Source organism: Equus caballus, chromosome 18, assembly GCF_041296265.1.
Source record: "Equus caballus isolate H_3958 breed thoroughbred chromosome 18, TB-T2T, whole genome shotgun sequence".
Taxonomy (NCBI): domain Eukaryota; kingdom Metazoa; phylum Chordata; class Mammalia; order Perissodactyla; family Equidae; genus Equus; species Equus caballus.
In genome coordinates, this window is record NC_091701.1 from 21,915,630 (window position 1) to 21,938,371 (window position 22,742).

Here is a 22,742-nt window from a genome sequence, read left to right on the forward strand (position 1 = left end):
TGTAGAGCAGATCTCTAGAACTTATTCATCTTGCAGAACTGAAATTTTCTACCCATTGGTTAGCATCTCTCCATTTCCCACTCCCTCAGTCCCTGACAACAACCATTCTATTCTTGCTTCATGAGTTTGTCTAGTTAAGATACCTCATATAAGTGTACTCATGCAGTATTTGTCCTTCGTTGCTTGGCTTATTTCACATAATGTTCTCAAGGTTCATCCATAACCTCTTTTCTAAAGGGCTATGAGTTCGGGTCTTCCAGAGTCTTCTGGAAGTATCGATCATAGTTGGCATGGGATTGCTTTTTTTCATTTCAGTTTGACTGATAACTGCAATCTGTTCTATGAAAATCCAAAGGACCACCATGACAATAGTACCTGGCATGCTGTGAGCAGTCTACAAAATCCCATCTGATTTCTTGCCATAACACAGCACGACAGTGGGCGGCATCTCCCAGGGTAGTGGAGAAGGCAGTCCAGACTCTGCAGTGAGTTTCCCTCTCTCATTATATTTGTTATGATTGTTACATAGAGCTGTGGTACAGAGTGTGGGCCTTATAGTTCAGCTTGCCCTAAGTTGCCTATGTCAATATGCTCCCTTAGTTCTGTAACGCACACCAGGCACAGAGGGAGTCCAATCAGGGCTCATATGTATGTGTGTGGCTCAGTGCTTTACTGTAGAATATCATGCACTTTATAGGATCTGCACAACAATAATTTATGTTGCTGATTGTCCCTTACCATGCAGTTCACTTTAAGACTATGGTTTAGATTTCATAGTCATTGAAATGCCACACAATAAGACAAGTAAGTCTTCTATAGGGGAAATAATATTATGCGTTAAAAAAACCTAAGGCATTTCTACTGGTTTGCCATTATAAATAATCTAAACTATAGCAGCACAGACAACTGAGCTTTAATCATGGCCTTTTAGGTGAGAGATTTGTGTCTCTCCTCTATTAAATACCCTCTGTAGTGTTTGGGCTGTGGATGACATCCTTGAAGGAGGCAGAAAACATGGGGAAGGGGAGGAAGTACACGTATGGCTTGGGGAGACTCTTGCTCAGGCTCAGTAGCCACCCTCAACCCATCCCCCACCCCTACCATGGGAAGGAAAGTAGGACTGTGTGGATGATAGAGATGGTTTAGCTGTGCATGGATGTTGGTCTTCATTTTGATGACTCTGTGCTTAAAAGCTCATCAGTGATATTCACGCTGGAGGGAAGGGGTTAAGTGCCGAATACCATTAGAAAATAAAAGGTAAAAAATCTGGAGTTTAGAACTTCTCAGTAAAAAATATTCTTCAATATTTACTTTTAGAAAAGGACTTATTTGTGCAACATATCTTTTATCGAAATATAAACAGTCATGTGATTTTAGGGTATAGCCTCTTTGTTAGTCTTTCTTCTCTTCTTTTCTTCTTCTTTTCTTTTTTTTGCTATTTCTTCTCTTCTTTACATGTAAAGGCAGGGGTTCCCTGAGTTTTTGATATGTGAACCTTGTGCTCTTAGTCAGCATGGATTGAGAAACTCTCTAGCAATTTCAGATTCATCAGTGCTTTCAAATGAAATTAAAACTTCATTAATCACATCGCCTGCCTTCATTTGACAAGTGGTGGTACCAACATGTTTGAGATTGTATGATTCATTGAGACTACAGACGCCGTTTGATTTGAGAATGTGTTCATGGGCCCCTTGCAATAATGCTGCAGGTCTCAGGGTCTCCACATCCAGCTCGGAAACCACTGTTCTTAGGAGATCGGGAACTTAGCTACCAAGGTATTATTCTAATAAACTTCCCTTTGGCTTTAAAGTTCAACAATTTACTTGTCAATAAATTTTGCAGATAAAGCTCACTTTGCATTATTAGGTTCATGTTTAGATTTTTTAATGTCAAAATTGAAAAGAAAACGTATAATGCATATTTAAAGCCAATGGTTAATCTCACACACCAGGCATGACGTTAAGCTCAGGGCATTCTGAGGAAGTCTTTTCAGTTGCTGTATAGCTAAAGAAGATAGTGTGTCAAAACATCCTGGAAGAGGAGGGCAGCCAGGCCTCAGACTTGAGCATGTGGGCTAAAACTGACAATTACACGTACACCTGAGTATGGATCACTGGACTCCAGATCGCCAGAAAAATCTGACTCCAAATGCTGCCCAGTTGAGCAACTTATAGCACAAAATGAGAAACAATGATTTTTCCACAGATACCAATTTAAAAACATTTGTGGATATTGTTCAAGCCACAGTCTTCACACAAAGACGTGCAACCATCTAAAAGACATAGGCCGGCTCTTACTTTGCACTTGGATGTTAGTTTTCTGAGACGCTTTTTTGATTTTTGAAATTGTGAAAGGAGACCCTATACCCGAAGAGTAGGGATGAGTTGTTTAGACAATATTTTTTTTCTGTATAAAGTAATAAGCATCATCTACATATAGACATCTTTGAAAATCCTGATCTTGGTTTTTCTTTTTCAGGAATTTACAAATATTAGCATTCTCTTCATCCGTGGAAAGATATTCTCAGAGCATGGTGATGTGCCTGGACAAGCTAAACAGGCAGAGCCTGTGCACTATTGGCATCATCAGAGTGGGATTCTCAAATAATCTCATTTGAGTACCAGCATAGCCGTTTATAAGCCATAAATGACTAACATTGCTTCTTCAAATTGTAGTTATTTTTAACTGTAAATAGGGATCATACCAACCTCGTCTAATTCAAATGATTGTAATGATTGAGACCTAAAATATAGAATATCTTATATAAGCTATAAAGTTCTACACAACATTATTTTGGTATCACTCATGACCAGGGACTATTGATGGACACATTGTAAAGCATGTGGGTGCCATTGTATGAGGACAATGTGCATATATTCATTGTATACAAACAGATATAAATACATGATTAACAAAAATGGAAGCAAAAGGTGATTTGTGTAAATGTGATACTCCCCAGTCAGTCAGACAAGTCATAACGGAGGAGAGCATAACTTAGTTGCTGATTGAATAAGAAAATGCAGCAGAATTTGGTAAGTTGAGGGAGGGCATAGCCCAGAGGACATTTCTGAAGGAAAAGCATGAGCCCTGGAGGAGGAAAGAGAGGAAGCATAAACAAGTAGAGAGGGGCTGAGAGGAAAGTTCTTTGAATTAAGAGATGAGGATCCTAGACATGATCAGAGGCAAATTTGTACATCTTACGTTAAGGGCTCACAACATTTTTTTTTTTTTTTTGCTAGGAAAGAGTCACCTGAGGTAACATTTGTTGCCAATCTTCTTCACTTTTTTTTTTCCTCCCCAAAATCCCAGCACATAGTTGTATATTCTAGTTGTAAGTCCTTCTAGTTCTTCTATGTGAGCTGCCACCACAGCATGGCTACTGACAGACAAGTGGTGTGGTTCCATACCCGGGAACTGAACCCAGGCTGCCAGAACAGAGCATGCTGAGCTTTAACTACTAGGCCATCAGGGCTGGCTTGGGACTCACAACACTTGAGGAGAAGGGAACCCATAATGCTTTATTGATCTTACCACTTCTGGAGATCAATTCCTCTCACATTCCAATGGGACAGACCCTGGCTGTGACTTGCAGGGACCGCTGGTCCTGGACTGACCTTTGAACTGATTTCCAAGTTCTACTAAGTGGCCACAGTACCCAACTTGGAGGTCTCAAGCCTGAAGATTTTACCTGAGTCTTGACTGGCAGCTTCACGGAGGAAAGAGTTATTACTACAGAAAATTGGAAGCCATGAATTTTCCTGTCTTTGTTTTTGTTTTACTGTGGTTCTTGTTGGATTGTTTGCTTTATTTGAGCTTTTGAACTCTAAGAGTGATATGCAATAATGACATCCACTGAGCCCCAATGAGACCCAGCTTCCAAGTTTATACCAAGGAAGTCAGTCTGTAGTTAGAGAGTGATATCAGAAAACAGTATTTAATTAAATTGATCAATTACAACGAGCACAGGCTTATTTAATAAATATTAAAAGACTGACTCAATGAATGAGTTTATGATATGACTCTGGAACTAGCAAAATTATAAAAACACAATTCCCCAATGAAGAAGTAATAAATAGGACTCATTACTAGGAAAATGAAATGTTACCTCTCTCAGAGGATTTGGATTTTTCAGTGGCATTTTTTTAGCATCTATGGCCCTATTAAACCCTGTTATTTTCTTCCTAATTTGTGCCATTTAGAAATGATTTTCATTTAACTTTCCCACGGCTCATTTCTTTCCTTCAGAACATTTCCATATGATTCCCTGATAAAGTCCATGCTTTAACACATTTCCATTATAAAACTATAATAAGCACCAAGTAAATAGCAATATGAAATAGCCAGAATGTAAAGGACTGACAGGAGAAGAAATTGGACATCTGGGTAGTTAATTTTTATTCTTGAATGCTACTGCCTTTTCGTCTCTCGTGGGTGTCTTTGATCTTCTAGGTAAGATTCCTTGCCTGATGGACAAGGACTCTAAAGAGACAATTCTCACATTCTTAAAGGACAGTCTTTCTTTCTCATAACAAAATCATCAGCCCTCACATTTTGATGACATAGTGATTGTTATTCTTCACCAAAGCCTCATAATGGAAAGAAAAGGTTTTCATTTTTGTTTCTTCTTATTGTCCTTTGGGCTTTGTAAAATATCCCTTACATGTTCCACTTAGTAGAGCTGTTTTTGCTAGAGAATTAAGTACAGGCCATTTAGCGACCTGAGCTCCCTCAAAAATTAGTTTCAATTCAACAAATACTTATTGAGCACCCCCCCCCCCCATCCCCCATCAGGTCTTGTGAAATAAAGACATCATGGAAACTTAGTCCCTGCCTGCCTAAGACTCAAGTTGTTTTTCAAGTAGTCACATGAACAAATACTGATAGTCCAGGTCTGGCTTTGGTTAGGACCAGAAGCACATTTAGGTGTGGAGAGTGCAAATTGTGTTTCTGTGAGCATATTGCCTCAGTATTATTTAAGGTACAAAGTACAATCTTGTGTCACTTAATGACAGGGTGTGTTCTAAGAAATATGTTGTTAGACGATTTTGTTGTGTGACCGTCATAGATTGTGCTTACATAAACCTCAATGGTATAGTCTACCACACACCTAGGCTATATGTTGCTAATCTTATGGGACCATTGTCATATATGTAGTCTGTCATTGAGTGAAATGTTGTAATGTGATGTGTGACTGTAGACATACGGTCATTAAGACAAGGTGAGAAAAATACCTAAAGTAGTATGAGAGAACAGGAGACATGTGGAGGAGTCAAGTTGATGATTTTATCGAATGTGTTTGCTCCCCCAGCAGCCCACAGTGTAGTGCTAACCACTACCACTGTCTCAGCTCCGTACATGTTCACCCTGACATTATAATCAAGCTACAAGTCTGCTTAAAACTGAGACTGTCACTGAGTACCAAAGACATGCCGACTAGAGTCATGGGAAAAATCTTGTGGAAGTGGTGGGGTTTACTTCGACTTTTGAGGAAGAGTAGGGATTTGTCAGCTATAAGTGGCGATATAAGCAATATTAAAATGGAAGACACAGGGCCAGCCCAGTGGCACGGTGGTTAAGTGCACTTGTTCTGCTTTGGCGCCCTGGGATTGGCCTGTTTGGATCCCGGGTATGGACATGGCACAGCTTGGCACACCATGCTGTGGCAGGCATCCCACATATAAAGTAGAGGAAGATGGGCACAGATGTTAGCTCAGAGCCAGTCTTCCTCAGTAAAAAGAGGAGGATTGGCAGTAGTTAGCTCAGGGCTAATCTTCTCCCCCCCACGAAAAAAAGGCAGACACATATGGGGAAAAAAATCAAGTAAATCCATGTGTCTGGAGAATCTTCTTTAAAAGGTGCTGCTTTTTACATCGTTAGTCAAGAAGGTGGGTTAATGTCTTCCTACATGGACCTGCTCCCTGTCTTCCAATAGCTTGTCATTGAGGTTAGCTACTCTGCTACAGGTGTGGATCTCTGGAGCCATGAAGAGTAAAAATAGTAAACCAATATATGACCAGCGGTTCAAATGTGTCTCAGCAGTACATACAACTAAGCAGTTTTTCATTTTCCATCTGAGCTTTATATGGGAGGGAGGGTGGATATGTAAGCTCTGCTTAGTAGCAACAGTTTTAGAAAAATCTGTCCATCTCAGAGATGAGATCCCATCCATCCACTCTCAGATTCATGCATGAGGTGTGGGAAAAATTACTTTTTTAATTAATTTTTTGTCCACGTCCTGTTAGTGCAAAGTGCTCTGACAGACTTTCTTGTATCTCATATGAAAGGCAAAAACCTTTCTTTAAATTGTCTAATACATATTAAAGAGTTTATAGAACAAAACCATAAATTCAATGAAAGCTTCATTTCCATGGTGCCATTGGGTCAGCTACACCTGCAGCTGTCATCAGCTCAGTTTCCTGGTGTCTGTTCTGTTAGGGTCATGTCTTTTCATTTTTATAGATTTTTCTCTTACCTCTACTCTCCTATAAGTTTAAGACTTTTCTCCCTTACAAGTTATTACCTCCCTTATTCTAATGTAGGCCCTGCTTCTGACCCTTTCATTCCATCTTGTCAGCATTCACAGCATGAAATGTGATTCTTTTATTACTTAATTCCTTACTTTCCTCACACCCATTTCCACTTCTATTTTCCCATCTCCTTTCATTTTGCCCTCACATATTTTTCACTTTGTGGTTTCCCTTATTCGTGTGCACTCTGTGTGAGAGAGCCAAATAGAACCCCATAGTTAAAAGTAGTTTCCGACATTATTTGCAATTCCTAAGATGTAGTCTCACAAATAACCTTTTCTCATCTGATTTCCATCTAACATGCTGACAGTGCTCCAATCTTGTTTTCTGATTATCCCATTACATCGTGCTTTCCCTTGCATTTAGCGGGGACTTGCAAGTAATGGTTCTGTTTGGATAGCACTGCCTAGTCATCATGTACAATTTTATGGAATTAGAAAGGCAAGGGGAGGAAAGGACTTAAATTCTTATTTAAAAGGAAAAACATTAATTAACTGTTTTGGCAATAGGTTGAAGAACTCTTCATCAGCATACTATACTAGAGCCATCTTTGTGATCTGGAGTAACATACCACACAATAGAACAGTTTTTTCTTACCAGGGAAGAGTGCTATGCTCCTTAGCGATGAGTCAGGCATTTTAAACTCAGCCTCAAAGAGGCAGACAAACTCAGTTCACTATACATTGGAATACGCTTTCAGGAAAATATAATCACAAACAAATGCATAGGAAGTAACCAAATAATTCATTTACTGTATTCATTGTTTTTACCATAAAACTGTGAATATTCACACTCAGTAATCATGCACAGCCTCTGACAGTTTAGCAGTGTTTGTCTTGTGTATGTGTGTGTGTGTGTGTGTTTTAGCTGTGCTCTGAAAGCATCCTACAAATAGCTAAATTCATATGAAGCCACAATGCCCAGGAGGCTAAATGATTGCCTGTTAGCATTGATCATTTAGGAGCATAAAAAGAAATTTCCGGTGCAAATTGTACCACTTTTCTTATGCATTCTACGAACCTCTTATATCCAAGAGTAAATTTTCCTTACATATATTTGTTTCAATTGATATCTTAAAGTACATCTGAGAATACAATATACAATATAATTGAGAGCTGGACCATCTAATAGATGCTGTGTGAGCTCTTTGAGGAAATGAAATGATAATGGAATTCCTATTCTTGGCGGTAGGAAATGACTGTCCTTTGTTCCTTCTGTGAAGTCATATCATCATATTTTAGTTGATTTCCCCTGTATGTTTCTTTAGGCAAGTCAGTAATTTCAGAGAAGCCAAATATATCTTACTTTTTGGGAATGTAATTTGGCTCTTTGGGCCAGAGTGTTGTTTTCAGGTTATGTTCAGCAGGCATTACTAAAAGATACGCTATCTTTCTATGACTTGGATAGTTCCACATAATTTTTTTCTTCCTTTCCTGTTCTTGACAGGTGCATGAGGCAGTCCCATGTTACAGTGAGTGCAATCAGTATTCCTGGGTTGTAGAACACTGGTCTCCGTGCAAAATCCACAACGAGCTGAAGTCCCTGCCCTGTGGAGAAGGAACGCAATCTAGGAAAATCAGGTGTGTGGAAATGGAGACGTTTGGGATGGGGCAGTGGAATTGATGTATTTTAACAGTTACACCCTGATTTTCAAACCGTATACTCTGGCTTTTGTTCATCTTTAAGTACCCATGGAAGCTTATGTGCCCTGAGCTGCCATGTGTATAGTGGGATTCTCTCTGCAATGCAGCCACAATCCTTACTGTTTCCTGCAGATGACTTCAGTGGGAAAGCCAACTGCATGGAGCAGGTTGGCATCCCTCTACTGATTCATGGCCATCACTGTTGACAAAGTAGGAGATTTTGAGTGTTGACATGTCTGTTTTTTGCTCTACGGTTAGTATAGTTAATGGACGTTATCTTAATTTTGGATGTCAATACATTAAAAAGGCCAATTTAAACCCCCACTATTAGCCTTGGAAACTATAGGATGAGAATACCTATGAACAGTAGCAACATATTTAAATATAAAAAGAGAACATCTCAAAGATTTTAGTGAATGCTGGGTTATCTACTGAAGGAGCTTGTTTAAAATTTTTGTTTTGTAAATATAGCAGTGGTAATCAAAGGAACACTAGGCCTGAGTTCTTCAAAATGGTCTATTTGGAAGTGATTTTGGAAGAAAGAAAAAGAATTTCCTTAACCAGAGGAAAATGGCAATAAACGTTAGACATGGAACAGGCAGAAGCTGAAATATTAATGATAAACAATGATTAGCATGTAAAATAAAGAAGAGAACATAGTAGTCAACTATTCAATTGCATGAGTGTAGTGTAACATTTTGCCAGGTTTAGGAAGCTCTGTTTCAAATGGACAAACAGTGCCCAAGTCAGATAACTCCCTATTGAGTTAACTGTTAGATTGAAGTCAGTTACCAAGGCAGAGCCTACTTATGTGTGTTGATCATTATTCACCATCAGTGAACTTACTTTATTCAGTAATTCAGTATATACCCACCACGTCTAAGACTTAGTTCCAATGTGCAAAATCACTGGAAGGCATATTGGAAGAAATAGCTGTTGGCAAAATTATGGAGATGCTCCTCATCACCAACCCAAGCAAGTGACTAGTAGACAAATTGTCTTTCTTTCTTTCTGTTCTTTGTCCTTTCTCTTGGGGACTGGTGTGCTCAGGCTGTCACAAACTTCGGGCTTCTACCTCTTTCCCTTCAAAATCTGTGTCTCCTGTGTCTTATTCTCTCATGGCTTTGAAAAATGACAGACCAATCTAGTTTATCAAGTAACATGTAAATGAGAAGTGGCTTCTTTCATTCTCATCCCAGCCAGGCCTCTTAGCAGTATTAAAGCAAAATCTCAGGAGAGAAAGGAAAGCTCTAAGAGAATAAACTACTACTGACAGAATTGTCGCAGTTTGATTGAGGAAAAACACACTTGAACCAAAGGGCCTTTAAGTCTTACTTCTCAGCTCAAACCTACAGAGCCTGATATAATAAAAATAGCACAACTACCAAATTTCACTCTGTTATGAGCTGAACTGTGCCCCCCCCCCCCCAATTTATGTGTTGAAGTCCTAACCCAAAATGTGGCTGTATTTGGAGACAGGGTCTTTACAGAGATACTTAATGTTAAATGAGGTCACTGGGGTGGACCCTAATTCCATCTGAGTGGTATCCTTATAAAAACAGGCGATTAGGACATAGACACACATAGAGGAAAAGACCATGTGAAGACACAGGGAGAAGACAACCATCTACAAGCCAAGTAAACAGACCTCAGAAGAAAACAATTCTGCCAATACTTTGCTCTAAGACTTATAGCCTCTAGAATTGTGAGAAAATCAATTTCTGTTGTTTAAGCCACACAGTTTGTGCCATTTTGTTATGGAATCCCTAGGAAACTAATACATTCTCATTGTGTTACATACTTTATGTGTATGATCACATTTAAATATGTGAAGCAGATTTTCCAAGCATTTTGCATTCCAAATTATTGTTGACCTTAATAGGATGCTGTTAGAATGAGTGAAAGAGTTCATCTTTTCTCTTTCTTAAAATCTCCAAATTGTAGGACATCTTCATGATTCATCTGTTACTACAATCATTTATTAATTCAAAAAATATTATGAATATTTATCTTCTCAGGCACTATTCTAGGAACTGGGGATAAAAAAATGAAAAAAAGTTTCTGTCTTCAAAGAACTTACAAAATAGATATGTAAATTAATATATAATGTAATGTCTTTGCTATGAAATAACAAGAAGAAAAATAAAATTGGGATGGAGTGATGGATGATACTGTTCTGGAGCGATAGGTCACCAAAATATTTGAGGAGAGACTTCAATGAATGTAAAGATCTATCGAAAGAGAATTCAAGGGGGAGGGAATGTCCAAAGCAGGAACCTTCTTGGCTTGTTATAACGAGATGCCCTGTATAGATGGTGCCAGTACTCAAATCATATCGTCTTCTACAACAAAGTGAAAGGATATTATTCTGACTGCAACATGAAGCTATGAAATGCTTGAGACAGAGGGAATGAGATGCTCTTATTTAGATTTGAAAAGGACCTTGCTGGATGTAGAGAAGGTATTATAGTATTTGGCATATAAGTAGGAGCAGGGATGAGGGTTTGAAGGCCATTGCAGAATTCCAGGTGAGAGAGGTTGACGGTCACATTGGGTTTAGGAATAGTGAAGATGGTGAGAAGGTCACATTTGGAATATATTTGGAAGGTAAAGACTACAGGATTTGCTTATGAAGTAATTATAGAATGTGGAAGAAAGAGAAGCATCAAAGATGACTGCTAGGTTTTATGACCTGAGAAATCATAGGAATGATGGTGGCATTTGTGGAGAAGAAGAAGATCAGAAGCAGGTTTGAGAGAGAAAATCAAAAGTCAGCTTTTGAACACATTAAATTTGAGAAAATATTAGGCTTCTAACTGAGATATTATAATCTTGATTTCAGAGAGAGAAGGGGAGCTATAAAGCTGGGCATTGGCAGCTTATTAACTTGATATTTATTAATAAGAAAAGATGTAAGAAACTGAGCCCTGGGGAACTCCAGTGTTCACAGATTTGAGCAAAGAGAAAGAAAGCTACAAATGAGACTGAGAATGAGCCAGTAGAATAGGAGGAAAACCAAGACAATGGGAAGATAAACAAGAGAGTTTTCAAGAAAGAAATAATAATCAATTATTTCAAATGTTTCAATTGTTTCAAATGGTTCTGGGAGGCTACTAAGATGAGAATTGACCATTGAATTTGGTAATGGAGAATCTATTGAGAATGGTGACAAGAGATTTCTCTGTATGGTAATAAAAGTGTGATTAAAATAAGTTCGAGAAGTAATAATAGAAGGAGAGGAGGCAAGGAAGTGGAGATAGTGTAAGGGGAAAGAACTATTCCTCTACCCTCTAGGTCCTTCTGGCTGGTCTGAGAGTTAAATTGACATGAGACAGAATAAAAGGAGAAAGTCAAACAAAATTTCATAACATGCATACAGGGGAGAAACCCAGGAAATCTGAGTAACTTGCCAAAATGGCTGAAGCCATCACCTTAAACACCATCTTCAGCTAAAGAAAAAGGAGGATGTTGGGAGTAGTGATTTGGGACTTCAAAGGGGAAGGAGGCATTTTACATGGAGATGGAAAAGCAAATGTTTGATAAACCCATGTTTGCTGGGCGATCTACAGACAGTGTGACCTGAGAGAGAGAACTTTAATGAAAATGGGCTTGGCAAGGATCCTCCCAGTCTACCGTACCCAGAGTTATCTTTGTGGTGGTAGGTCTTGGAACAGACCTTTTATCTTGAATTCTTTAGGCGGTTAGGGCAAAGGTCAAAGTTTCTTTCAGAGTCTTTTGTCCTTAAAAATAAGCCAAAGAGACAGATTTTGGGGTGGCCTATTCTGATCCCCCACAATAGCAAATATAGACATGCTTTATTTAGAGCAGTTTTGCAATTAATTTAAGTAGAAATGAGGTGATGACAGAAGGGAGAAGTGGCAGGGAAACTGATAATGCAGGATATGCAGGGCATACCTCAGGGGCATTTTCACTTGAACATTCCTGAAATTTCAGTCTTTTTAAGTCTTTACTCTTGGGCTTGTCAGAAACTCCAGAAAAGGAAGTCTCGAGAACCTGGAAAAGGTAAGGAAATGGACTCTCCTCTAGAGCCTCCAGGAAGGGATGCAGCTGTGCCAAAGTGCTGAGTGAGCCTGGTGAGATCCATGTTGGATGTCTGTACTACAGAATTATAAGATAATAACTTAGCATTGTTTAAGCTACTCAGTGGTAATTTTTTCAGTATGTTAACTTTTACTTAAACCCTTGTTTTCAATAGGATGTGCCCATCCTTAAGAGGAACATGTTCCTTAAGAGGAACCCAAGACCTTTTTTGTGACCCTCCCCAGATAATAAACATTCAATAACCTACAGTGGTGGGGAGGAGCCATCACCTCGCTGTGTGGATTATGGGAGGGGATCTGAGGGCCTGGGTGGTTCTTAAACACACTTTCAATAAATCTCCCAGTTTTTCAGCCTCACTTTCATCCACATTTCAAGAGGTACTTGGTGCCGCAGATTCCCAAATATTTCATGTGTTCTGTGGTATAAATGGAGTTACTTTCTTTGTTTTCCCTTGAAGTCTTAGTATTTAGCTTTCTTGGGGTGCTAAGGTGGTTACCACTAGCCCATTTATTTTGCATTTATTACCTTTGTCATCTTCCATGTTATTTCTCCTTGTAGGGCAATGCCTTTCCCTCCTCCTTGGTGTGTTTTTTTTGTTTGTTTATTGTTTGTTTTGCAAGAAATTCCTTTACTATTACTTTTGTATTGGGAGTGAAAAAAGACTAATGCGTATGTTCAACTGGACAATATTGATCAGAAAGAAGTCTTACCTCTTCTTTCTCAGTGAAATAATAAAAGGACATCAGCTAAGAGTGTGCAGACAAGAAGGAAAGCAAATTCTACCTTTTAAGTTTGTCCAGAGAAAGACATTTAAGCCATCCCATGGTCCCTGCTTCCACTATTGACTAACACCACAGGAGAAATTAAAGTTCGTAGATAACTGTATATCATGCCTCCCTACATTAGAAGGCATTACTTACTTCTTTCAACCACTCTCGGTTAACCTCCTTTATGTAATGTATAGTTTTTCATTATTTACCACCTCATAAAGCTAGTTTTATTTTGTACCTGGTGATAGACTGCGTTGCAATATTTTTAATGTTTTTGAATTTTTTAAAATTTATTGTATGTATAAAAGGAACTCCTAATGTATAGGATAATTCATTCCAGTGTAGCATGATTTGGGGAGCATGAAAAGGTCTCCAGCCTCCCCTCTTAAAATGCTTATTTCTTGGCTGTGGTATTGTGCGTGAAATTACCAGATCAGCAAATGGCACCATTTAGCTCATCATCATTGTCATTGTCACCTTTGCTTTGATCCTTATCACTAGAAGAAAAGATTTATAACAAGAGAGATCTTTGTCTTTTTTTTCAGTTTTGTGCGCTAGCAGCCAAGCCAGGGCCTGGTGCATAGTAAGCCTCAAAAATATTTACTAAATGAATCATTATTAACAATGTACCCCAACACCTGTCAAAAGAGGCTTGCATGTAGTAACTCTTTATTAAACATTTTTGAGAAAACAATTTTAAAATAAACTTCTAACTGAAATATAATATAAATGCAGAGAAATGCCCACATCATAGGAATGCAGCTTGATGAATTTTCACAATGTGAACACACCCAGCAGCCCAGAGGCCAAGAAACAAAATTTTACCAGGACTACCTAAGCCCCAATCAATCAGTAACCATTCCCCAAGGGTAACAACTATTCTGACTTCTGACGCTATAGATGAGAATTGCTTATTTCTTAACTTTATAGGAGTGGAAACATACAGTAGATACTCTTTTGTGTCTAGCTTCTTTTGTTCAACATTATATTGTGAGCTTCACTCATGTGCTTTCATGTCACAATAGTTCACGGGTTCCCACCATTTTTTTTATAGCATTTAATTTGATGAATTTACCACAATATATTTATCTGTTGTACTGTTGTTAAATATTTTGACTATTTCTAGGTTGGTTGATTATGAATAGTGCTATTATGAACATTTTCAGTCAGGGTTTTTTGGTGCACATTTGAACACATTTCTTTTGCATATGTAAATAGAAGTCGAATTGTTGGGTTACGTGGTACATACCTGTTTAGTTTTAGTAGATACTGCCAACTAGCTTTCCAAAGAGTTTATGCTCCAACCAGTGGAGTAAGAAGAGTTACAATGGCTCCACATTCTTGCCAACCCTTGATATTTTCCACGTTTTTTATTTAAGCCATTCTGGTGGAGATAGAGTGGTATATAACACTTTGGTTTTAATTTGATTGAATCAATAGCATGATTATTTATCTCATCTTCACCATCACTTATCTCAAAGCCTGACACACAGTAGACCAAGCAACTATAATGTATGCATCTATACCACGTGTTCAGTTGCTGCATGAAAAAGCTTGCTCATTGCCCTTTGGTTTTTGATAAGAAAATTCCTTACCAAAATGCAGAAAATACCTGAAAGAAAAACATGTTCAATTATTTTTCACATCACTTTGCCATGACCTTCATCGTGTTGCACAAGATTAGGGAAGTTTAGATGATATGAGATAGAAGTCTAGGGAAGGTCTCAAGAGTCACAGGAACTGTGGAGCCTCTAGCTATCACAAAGCGATGGATTCATTCAGAGAAGGAGAGCCTTCAAGATTTATTACAATAAAAAGAAAATTCACTTTATGCTGGACCTGAGTAAAAGTACTGTAGGTCTCTTTAGATAGAAAGTTCCTCAAGGATGACAGTTGTCTCCCATTGTTCTCTCCGGCTTTGTCTTCCCATTGTTCTCTGCTAAATAAAGGGTTCTGCGCTGAGTTATCACTCCATAAAGGCTGACTGGGTGAAGAGGGAACTTCTTTTCCCCTGGTTTCTCTGTTGGGCTTATTTTATGTTTAACTGTCTTTGAGGGGTAAGTAACTATAATACATCATAACTATTTTAAATTGACTCTCCACCGTCTGAAGTAATCGAGCTGTCTTATGATCTTGCCTTATAGATGTGTGAAAGCTGCTGAGAGTGAAGGTGGAGTAGTGGATAACAGCCTCTGCAACCAGGATGAAATTCCTCGAGAAACCCAATCCTGCTCTCTTCTGTGTCCCAATGAATGTGTCATGTCCCAGTGGGGACCTTGGAGCAGATGCCCACAGGTAATTTCTCTTCCCTTGTCAATGCCCTAGTCTCCGGTGCTGCCTTCACTGTTGTTCTGTGTATATTCACAATGCCACTCTCCAAAGCATTCTTCTAGTAACATGGGAAAATACTTTTGCCTAAGAAAGCAAAAGAAAAAGAATTTCAGCTGGTAAGACTGAGCAATTTAAAATGCCAGTGCTTCTCTTAAAGCCTTTATCATGGGAACATGAACAAGGAAAATGAGCCTATAATGATCACACTGGGATTCAAATGCACGCCCGTTGTTAAAGGGGTCTTCTTTAGTACCAAAATGGTTCTCATTATAATCTCTTGGTTCTGTTCCATTTTTATCCTGGCAGAATCAATTATATCTTAGTGGCTCAACTCCACTGCGTAATTTAGCTTCTGCTAGTGATGATCTATTTTTGCCTTTCTCTGTTTTCCCAAAGATGAGGTGTTCTTTTATCATGTTCTTCATACAAAGCTGATAAAAAAAAAAAAAAGAAAAAAAAATTTTGAAGTCTAAATAAAGTATTTGTCTTGATTTTTCTTCTTTTTTAAAAATGGAAACATAACAGGAGTATGGTAAAATATTCTTCAAGTAATGTGGTTTAATATTCTCAGATGTTAAATTCTGATATTTTAGACATGTATTTCTGCCTAAAGAGCTAATACAGCAAATGAGGGTAAGGAACATGTTAAATGGCTCTGAACATTAGGAAAGGAAGAATTAGGGTACTTTGAATTCAAGGATGATACTGACAATTTGTAGAAAGATTATGTAAAATCTTTGTATGGAAATGGACAATATTTTTGAAGTCAGCTAATAGCCTACATTTGCAGTTTTTAATTATTGATTCCTTAACTATTGCAAACTTACCTTTGACATTTATATAATTGTGTTCTTGAAAGAGATTTATCTTTGTTATTCTTTTTTATTTGTTGAGCTGTTCTTTGTGAGTAGGACAAAACAATATTAAGATGAAGAGGCCTCAATAAGGGGGAATTTGTAGGAATGGAATGTTTGCCCTTAGTCATTTATTTAGTGTGTAGCTTGAATATAATGAAAGTTAACATTTATTGAGCACTTACTGTATGCAAGGCACATGTAAAAATTATTCCCTTTATTCCTTGCACCAATCCTACTAAGTACATCCTATTATCAGTCCCATAGTACAAATGCAGAAACTGATTCTCAAAAAAGCTAAGTAGCTTGCACAAAGTTCCGCACGGAGTAAGTGATGGAGCTAGGAATGAACCTTGTTCTGTCTCATGAAGCCAGAACCTTTGCTCTTACATCCATGGCTCACTTATCTTTGAAGAATTAAGGTAGATTTAGGCTTAATACTTCTCTTTCTTTAAGATGCAACATTTATTTTAAGAATAAAGCAAGTTATTTTACCTGTCTGTATGATTATTTCATGACTGACTACATATATTCACACTTTAGAAATTGTGGTAGCATACACTGTTTATTAATCAACTTGCAGAAGAATTAGCAACCTGAAGTTTAATTAAATGTAGAGGTCGTGATCTTCCTCACTTCTTTTTTTCTAATTTGCTCACAGAAGGCTCCGTTAAGCTGTAATCACTTTGTAATGAAAACGTTGCCCTCTTAAGTCAAGATATCTGGCCACTGAACTAAAACGTTTGTTGTAGGAGCATTTTATACAATGTTGTGATGGCCTGGCATCCTGTGTTTTTTTCTTCTGGTTTCTAAAGGCTATTTCCTTTAAAGTTTGCTTTTTTGAACATAATCACTCTATTTTTGGAGTGTTTAGAAATTGGAGAGAGAAAAAAATGTTTCAACCTCCTTTCATGTGTCTAGAAGATGACATAGACAGTTACTCGCTTGTCGGCATGAGGTGACAGTGTTGTTCCTTCAACTGCTTGTGTACCTTCACGTTACATAATAATAATAATAGCTATGACAATAACAATAGTAACTTTCATTGAGCACATCTTATGTAACCAACACCGTGCTGGCGTTTTATAACTATGATGTTAGACTCTTATCCACAGTAACTCAGGTCTGTTTGACCACAATAGCCTTGTTCTTTCTAGGATGGCACCGCTGCTCTGCAATATAAATAAAGACTTTAAAATGGGGAAAAAATGGTAATCAGGGTGCACATCTGATTATCTTCCCTATTTCTAGGTATTTTGCATAATTTTAATAAATTGCAACATCTTATCATAGTGCACCAACATCATAGGTGCCTAAGCAGTACTTGACAATGATCATAATCATGATTATAGCAAAGTTAGAAGCTGGATCTTTGTGCCTGAAGTTTAATTAGCACTTTAATGTGCATTTTCTGAGAAAAAGAAAACAATTATTGTATAATTGTTCTCTATACCATGTGCTGATTTGCAGATTCTAAGTATTGGCCCTTATTTTACCAAATTCTCCTTAGATAGTCTGCAGTGTGACACATCTTAATGAAACCAATTCACTATGGGTTTTTTTCTTCTTCTTTTTCTTCCCAGGATGGTTCTTTAGAGCCAAACACATAAACAAACAAAAAATAAGCTCCCCAAAAAACCTCAGAATATTTCTGAGACAAAAATATGATTCTTTTATATATCTAAAAATACTCTGAAATTTATATTTTGATTTCTCTAAAAAAACTATGATTAATATGAAATAAGCTTAATATGTTTTTAAATGTGGCGAAGTAATTATATTTGCCAGTTAATTAAAAGAAACTTAGCAAAACCAATTAATCAGTTAAAAGTGTTTCTTGAATTCATAGTATGTGCCCTGCATTCTGAGGCCAAACGTGTGACTGAGCATCGCCGCCACTGAGGCACAGTCCTCAGTATCTTTATAAATAGATGCTGAGTGGGTGTAGCTAAGGATTCAATAGCTGACTAGCAGTGTTTATTAGTTCATACAATGGTCACTGATTATGTGGTAGGCACTATATAAAATGATTAAAAGTGCACTTCCTCAGTTCTGGGTCAATGATTTTCACACTAGTACACGTAAGAATCCTCTAGAAAGTGTGTTAACTAACACACAGCTTCTCTGCCCTACCCCAGAGATTCCACTTCAGTATGCCTGGGGTGGGGGGTCCATGAATTTGCATTTCTGACAAGTTTCCAGGTGATGCTGATCCTGTTGTTCTGGGGAAGACTCTGAGTCATAAGGCTCTTGGGCATTACGTCCAAGTCACGTTCTTTCTCTTTCTCACTTTAATTGCAGTTATTTGTTGTTGAACATTGAATGAACACCTATCATTATGTGGAAACTTAGCTTATATTTACAGATGCTTTGCATGTGCTAGACAACGTGCTTAGCACTTTATATTTATTATCCTACTTAATCTGCACAATGAAATAGATACTATTTTTCCCCAAAGTATAGATGAGTGAACTGAGCCTCAGAGAGGTTAGTAACCTGTTGCTTTTAAAGAGCTAGTAAAAGGCACAGTGACTGTTTAAGCCCAGGTAGTCTATGTACTCCCAACCACTACAAAAGAAATAAAAGCCATACTTCCTGTCCTTGAGAATATTATAGCCTATAAAATCTGTTGTCTCCTTTTCTGGTTTACTTTGGTTATTGGATTTGTGAAGGAAGATGTCTCTAAATTGAATAATCTACCTCATTTGAATAGTTTACCAAGGAAGGAAAGGAAAGGAGTCATCTAACGCCCTGGGATCCTTGCTGGCTCTGTGATTGTGGCCAAATTACTCAGCCCTCTGAGTTACAGGTACCTTAACAGGAAAATAAAGACAATAAGAGCTTTTTGTTCAGATTGTTTAAGGATTAGAGATAATATGTTTAAAGTGAATAGCGCAGAATATAACTTAATAGGGTTTTTAAAAAAAGAAGAAGCAGCAGCAGATCAAAACTCCCTTTTACATTGTTTACAGTGTGGTCAAGAAGCAGAAGACAGGTAGCCATACATTTTCTAAGCCATACAGGAAATATTGCTTCCCCCACATGAAATGAATTATTGCTTGATCTTACAGAAATAAAATGTCACCTCCTTTGCTGAAAAATGACATGCCAAATTTAATAGTAGTCCCCAAAAATAAGGCATCAGAAAGATAATTATGAATGACTGGGTTGCTGACCTTATAGCAACTGCCAATTGCAAAGCGTCCCAAAGAGCAAACAAAACAAAGGCATTAAAAATTGTATTGTGACCATTTTAACTGTTTTGAGAAGGACTGGAGACTGTAAATGGATCAAGCAAAAACAAACAATTCAAGGTGGAATTTGAAGAAAATGGAAAATCATGTTTCAGTTATTTTCATTTTCTTGTTCTCATAATATATATATATATATATATCATTTATTTTTTGACTCTAATATGCTCACTTCTCTAGAATATTTTAATGTGAAAGGAAGCTTATGGATTTTACATATGAAAACAAGATATGCAATAGTGTTCACTCCTTAAAGGAATGTGTATGTGTGTGTATATTTACATACACACGTATGTACAAATATATATGTATATATTTAATAGTTCCTTGCTTATTACCCAATATGCCTCTTTTATCTACCTAATTTTTTCCAATTTTTATCCTTATCCTTCATACTTCAAAATTATACTGATGAGTATTCACAGAATCATATATTCTTTAAGAGCTGTTTATAAATTTCTGAATGCAGAAATTGCTCAGCCCCTGACATACCTGAAAGAATATATGGTTCTCTTCATTTATGCTACCAATACCCAAAGAAAATTTCCACTAAGTAATACAGATTTTCCATTTATGACTCTCCTTGGAGGCTCAACAAAGGAATTTCTTAGACAATAATCTTGATAGGAGAAAGCAAAGAGGGTCTTGGAGCTGAATTTCCAAACCAATGTGTACTTTACGGAAGCACACCTTTGGAAACCCTCTCCAGAATGATGACTTAAGTTTAGCAAACCTGCCTGAACTTTGATTGATTCACTTCCAGCTGAATGCATGACAGTCTGGCTAGAACTGGAGCCAGGCATCCCCTTCCTCTGTGGGAACTGGGGACTCATTCAACAGCGGCCCAAATGCAACTTCATGATCGAACAGTAACTCAAATCTTTGCGTTATTAGCAGGACAACCTCTGAAGAAGGATCGCAAAGGACGACTTTGAACGAAACTGCATACAGCATCAGTGTGATTCAATCTGGATTCTCTCGTAGACTTAACATTATGCTTTCAAAATAGTCTTATTTCTAGAGTCTTCTCTTTTCTCTAACTCTGCATGTGTGCACGATATACTGGTGAAAGACAATGCAGATGTATACTGACAGATATACACTGCTATTACTCCTTCAGGCAAAGAAACTGCTTGAAAAGAGAGAATTACAGACCAGTTTTCTAAGTGTTCTAGAATTAAGCATTTGCAGTTAAGAAAAATACCTTTTTTTCATGGTGCTCCAGTGTTATTTCTGGTAAAGACTGTCAACAATGAGATTTTATTACTGACGACTCAGCATTTTCATCACCTTACTTCTGAAAGTTATGTTTCTGGGGAAGCAGATTACCTCAATATTTACTACTAGTACTCAGCTCCAAACGCTTCTTCAGCCTGTCCTCGCAGTCTGTAACGTGCAGATGACAGCCTATATTTGTCTCTGGAAGGCATGTCTAATCGTCACGACCCTCAGGCTGCCTAGTGCTTTTCTTCAACTCAACTGAAAGCCAGAGAAGGAGAATGATGATAATTTTCTATACTGTGGCCTGCAAATTCTGGTCGCTTCCGCTAAATTGATATTGGCTCTTGTCAGAAGCTAATAATTCATTACCCAGTGCGCAATGAGGTTTAATATCACTTAGAACCATTCTTATTTCCAGAACTGCATTAGGCCCTACAAAACCGGTGCCTCATTTCACACAGTATAGCAGCAAATGGCAGTCTTCTAAAAGTAGTCTTTGGGCTGCTCCAATTTTTCAAATTTAATATGTTTGTTATGATTCTTTCTTATATAGTGTGATTTCTTTGAATCTCACTATCACCAATTTGGAGTACAAAATAAGGGTTCCATTGCTCTCAATATCTCTGTCTGTCTGTCTGTCTCTCTCTCTCTCTCTCTGTATCTATCTTTATTTATATTTCTATTTTATGATAGAAATTCCCAGAAAAAATAGTATAATGAACCCCATAAGTTGATCACCCAGCTTCAACAATTATCTACATATGACAGTTTTCTTTCTTCTTCCCCACTTATCTGTTCTCTTATAGATAACTTTAAAGCATATCCCACATTTCATATTATTTCATCCTTCAATATTTCTATATATCTTCTTAAGAGATAATGACTAATGACAATTACAGCAAAACATAACCACGATACTTTTTGACATGCTGTAGGAGTATACTTTTTAAAAGCTAAAATCATGACTCATACAAAGTGTCAAAGATTAATTAACTTATTAATGATTAAACCAACATGATTGTAAGGCTGGTTCAAAAAGAACTGGAGAGGGCAGACAACTTTCACTTCCAGCAATGAAGGAGTAGCACTGGATTTACTTGGATCAGATTGGATTTATGCTTCTATTGTAAACAACTAAAAAAAAGAGCAAAATATATAAAACAATAGTTTTCACACATTGGACAACAGGTAGCATGGAACTATGGTCCTGAGGGAATAAAACCAAGTGAGGTGAGCCTTGCAATCACCATAGTTTCTGGATGGAGGTTCTTTCTGGACGGTGGTGCCAGGAATGAGATCCCTACAAGAGGATAGTGAGGAGCCAGAGATCAGAGATCTGAGAGGTAGAAGAAGCTGAAATTTGAAGGGCAAAATATTGAAAAGGGTTTAGCCAGGCAAAGAAAGAAATCTAGATATCTACACAGTTCTGAGTTCTTGGCTAAATACTAATTTGCATATGCATGGAGTGAAGCTCTGTGAGTTCAGGCAAAGAAAGTCTTCGGGGGAGCTGCAAGTTGTACACATTGCAAAGCTCACACAGGTCTGGGAGACGATTTAATTCCATCCTGCCAGCACAGAGATACCTACTCAAGCCCTCAGGCCATTTGGTAATAACCCAACAAGGGTTATGACTCAGGCAGAGGGCTACATTAGCCCTAAATTAAAATCTACTCTAGAATTTCCCTAATGAAATTTAAAGGCAAACCTTGGAAGGATTAACCTGATCCACAAGTAACTTTACTGACTGCCAAAACAAACTTCAACACGCTTAAATGGAAGACAAAAAGCCCCAAAATTGAATGGTGTGAGAGACACTATGTCTAGGAGCTAGGAGTGGTTAGTGACTAGAAGCCATGATAGGGGCTTGGGTAGTGCTGGTAATATTTTATTTCTTGAGCTCTGGTCTGGTTATACATATGTGCATTTTTCTGCATGTATCTTTTACCCAGTTACTATACATATGAAGGCAAATTATGCAAGAGGAAAACCAGTCAATGGAAGCAGACCCAGAAATATCAGATTATAGAAATTGAAGATAAGGAACTTAAAAGCAGATATAATAAATATTTCAAGTATGCTCTGG

The 22,742-nt window shown here is 37.7% G+C and overlaps 1 protein-coding gene across 12 annotated transcripts in view; it reads left to right on the forward strand.

The window, feature by feature from the left end:
- Positions 1-22,742, forward strand: part of THSD7B (thrombospondin type 1 domain containing 7B) — a 1,030,427-nt gene that overhangs the window by 933,873 nt on the left and 73,812 nt on the right. For all 12 annotated transcript variants that reach the window (XM_070240788.1, XM_070240790.1, XM_070240792.1 and 9 more), the window contains 2 exons: positions 7,974-8,107; positions 15,147-15,297. In XM_070240788.1, the coding sequence (XP_070096889.1) occupies positions 7,974-8,107; positions 15,147-15,297 (285 nt within the window). The remainder of the gene's footprint in view (positions 1-7,973; positions 8,108-15,146; positions 15,298-22,742) is intronic.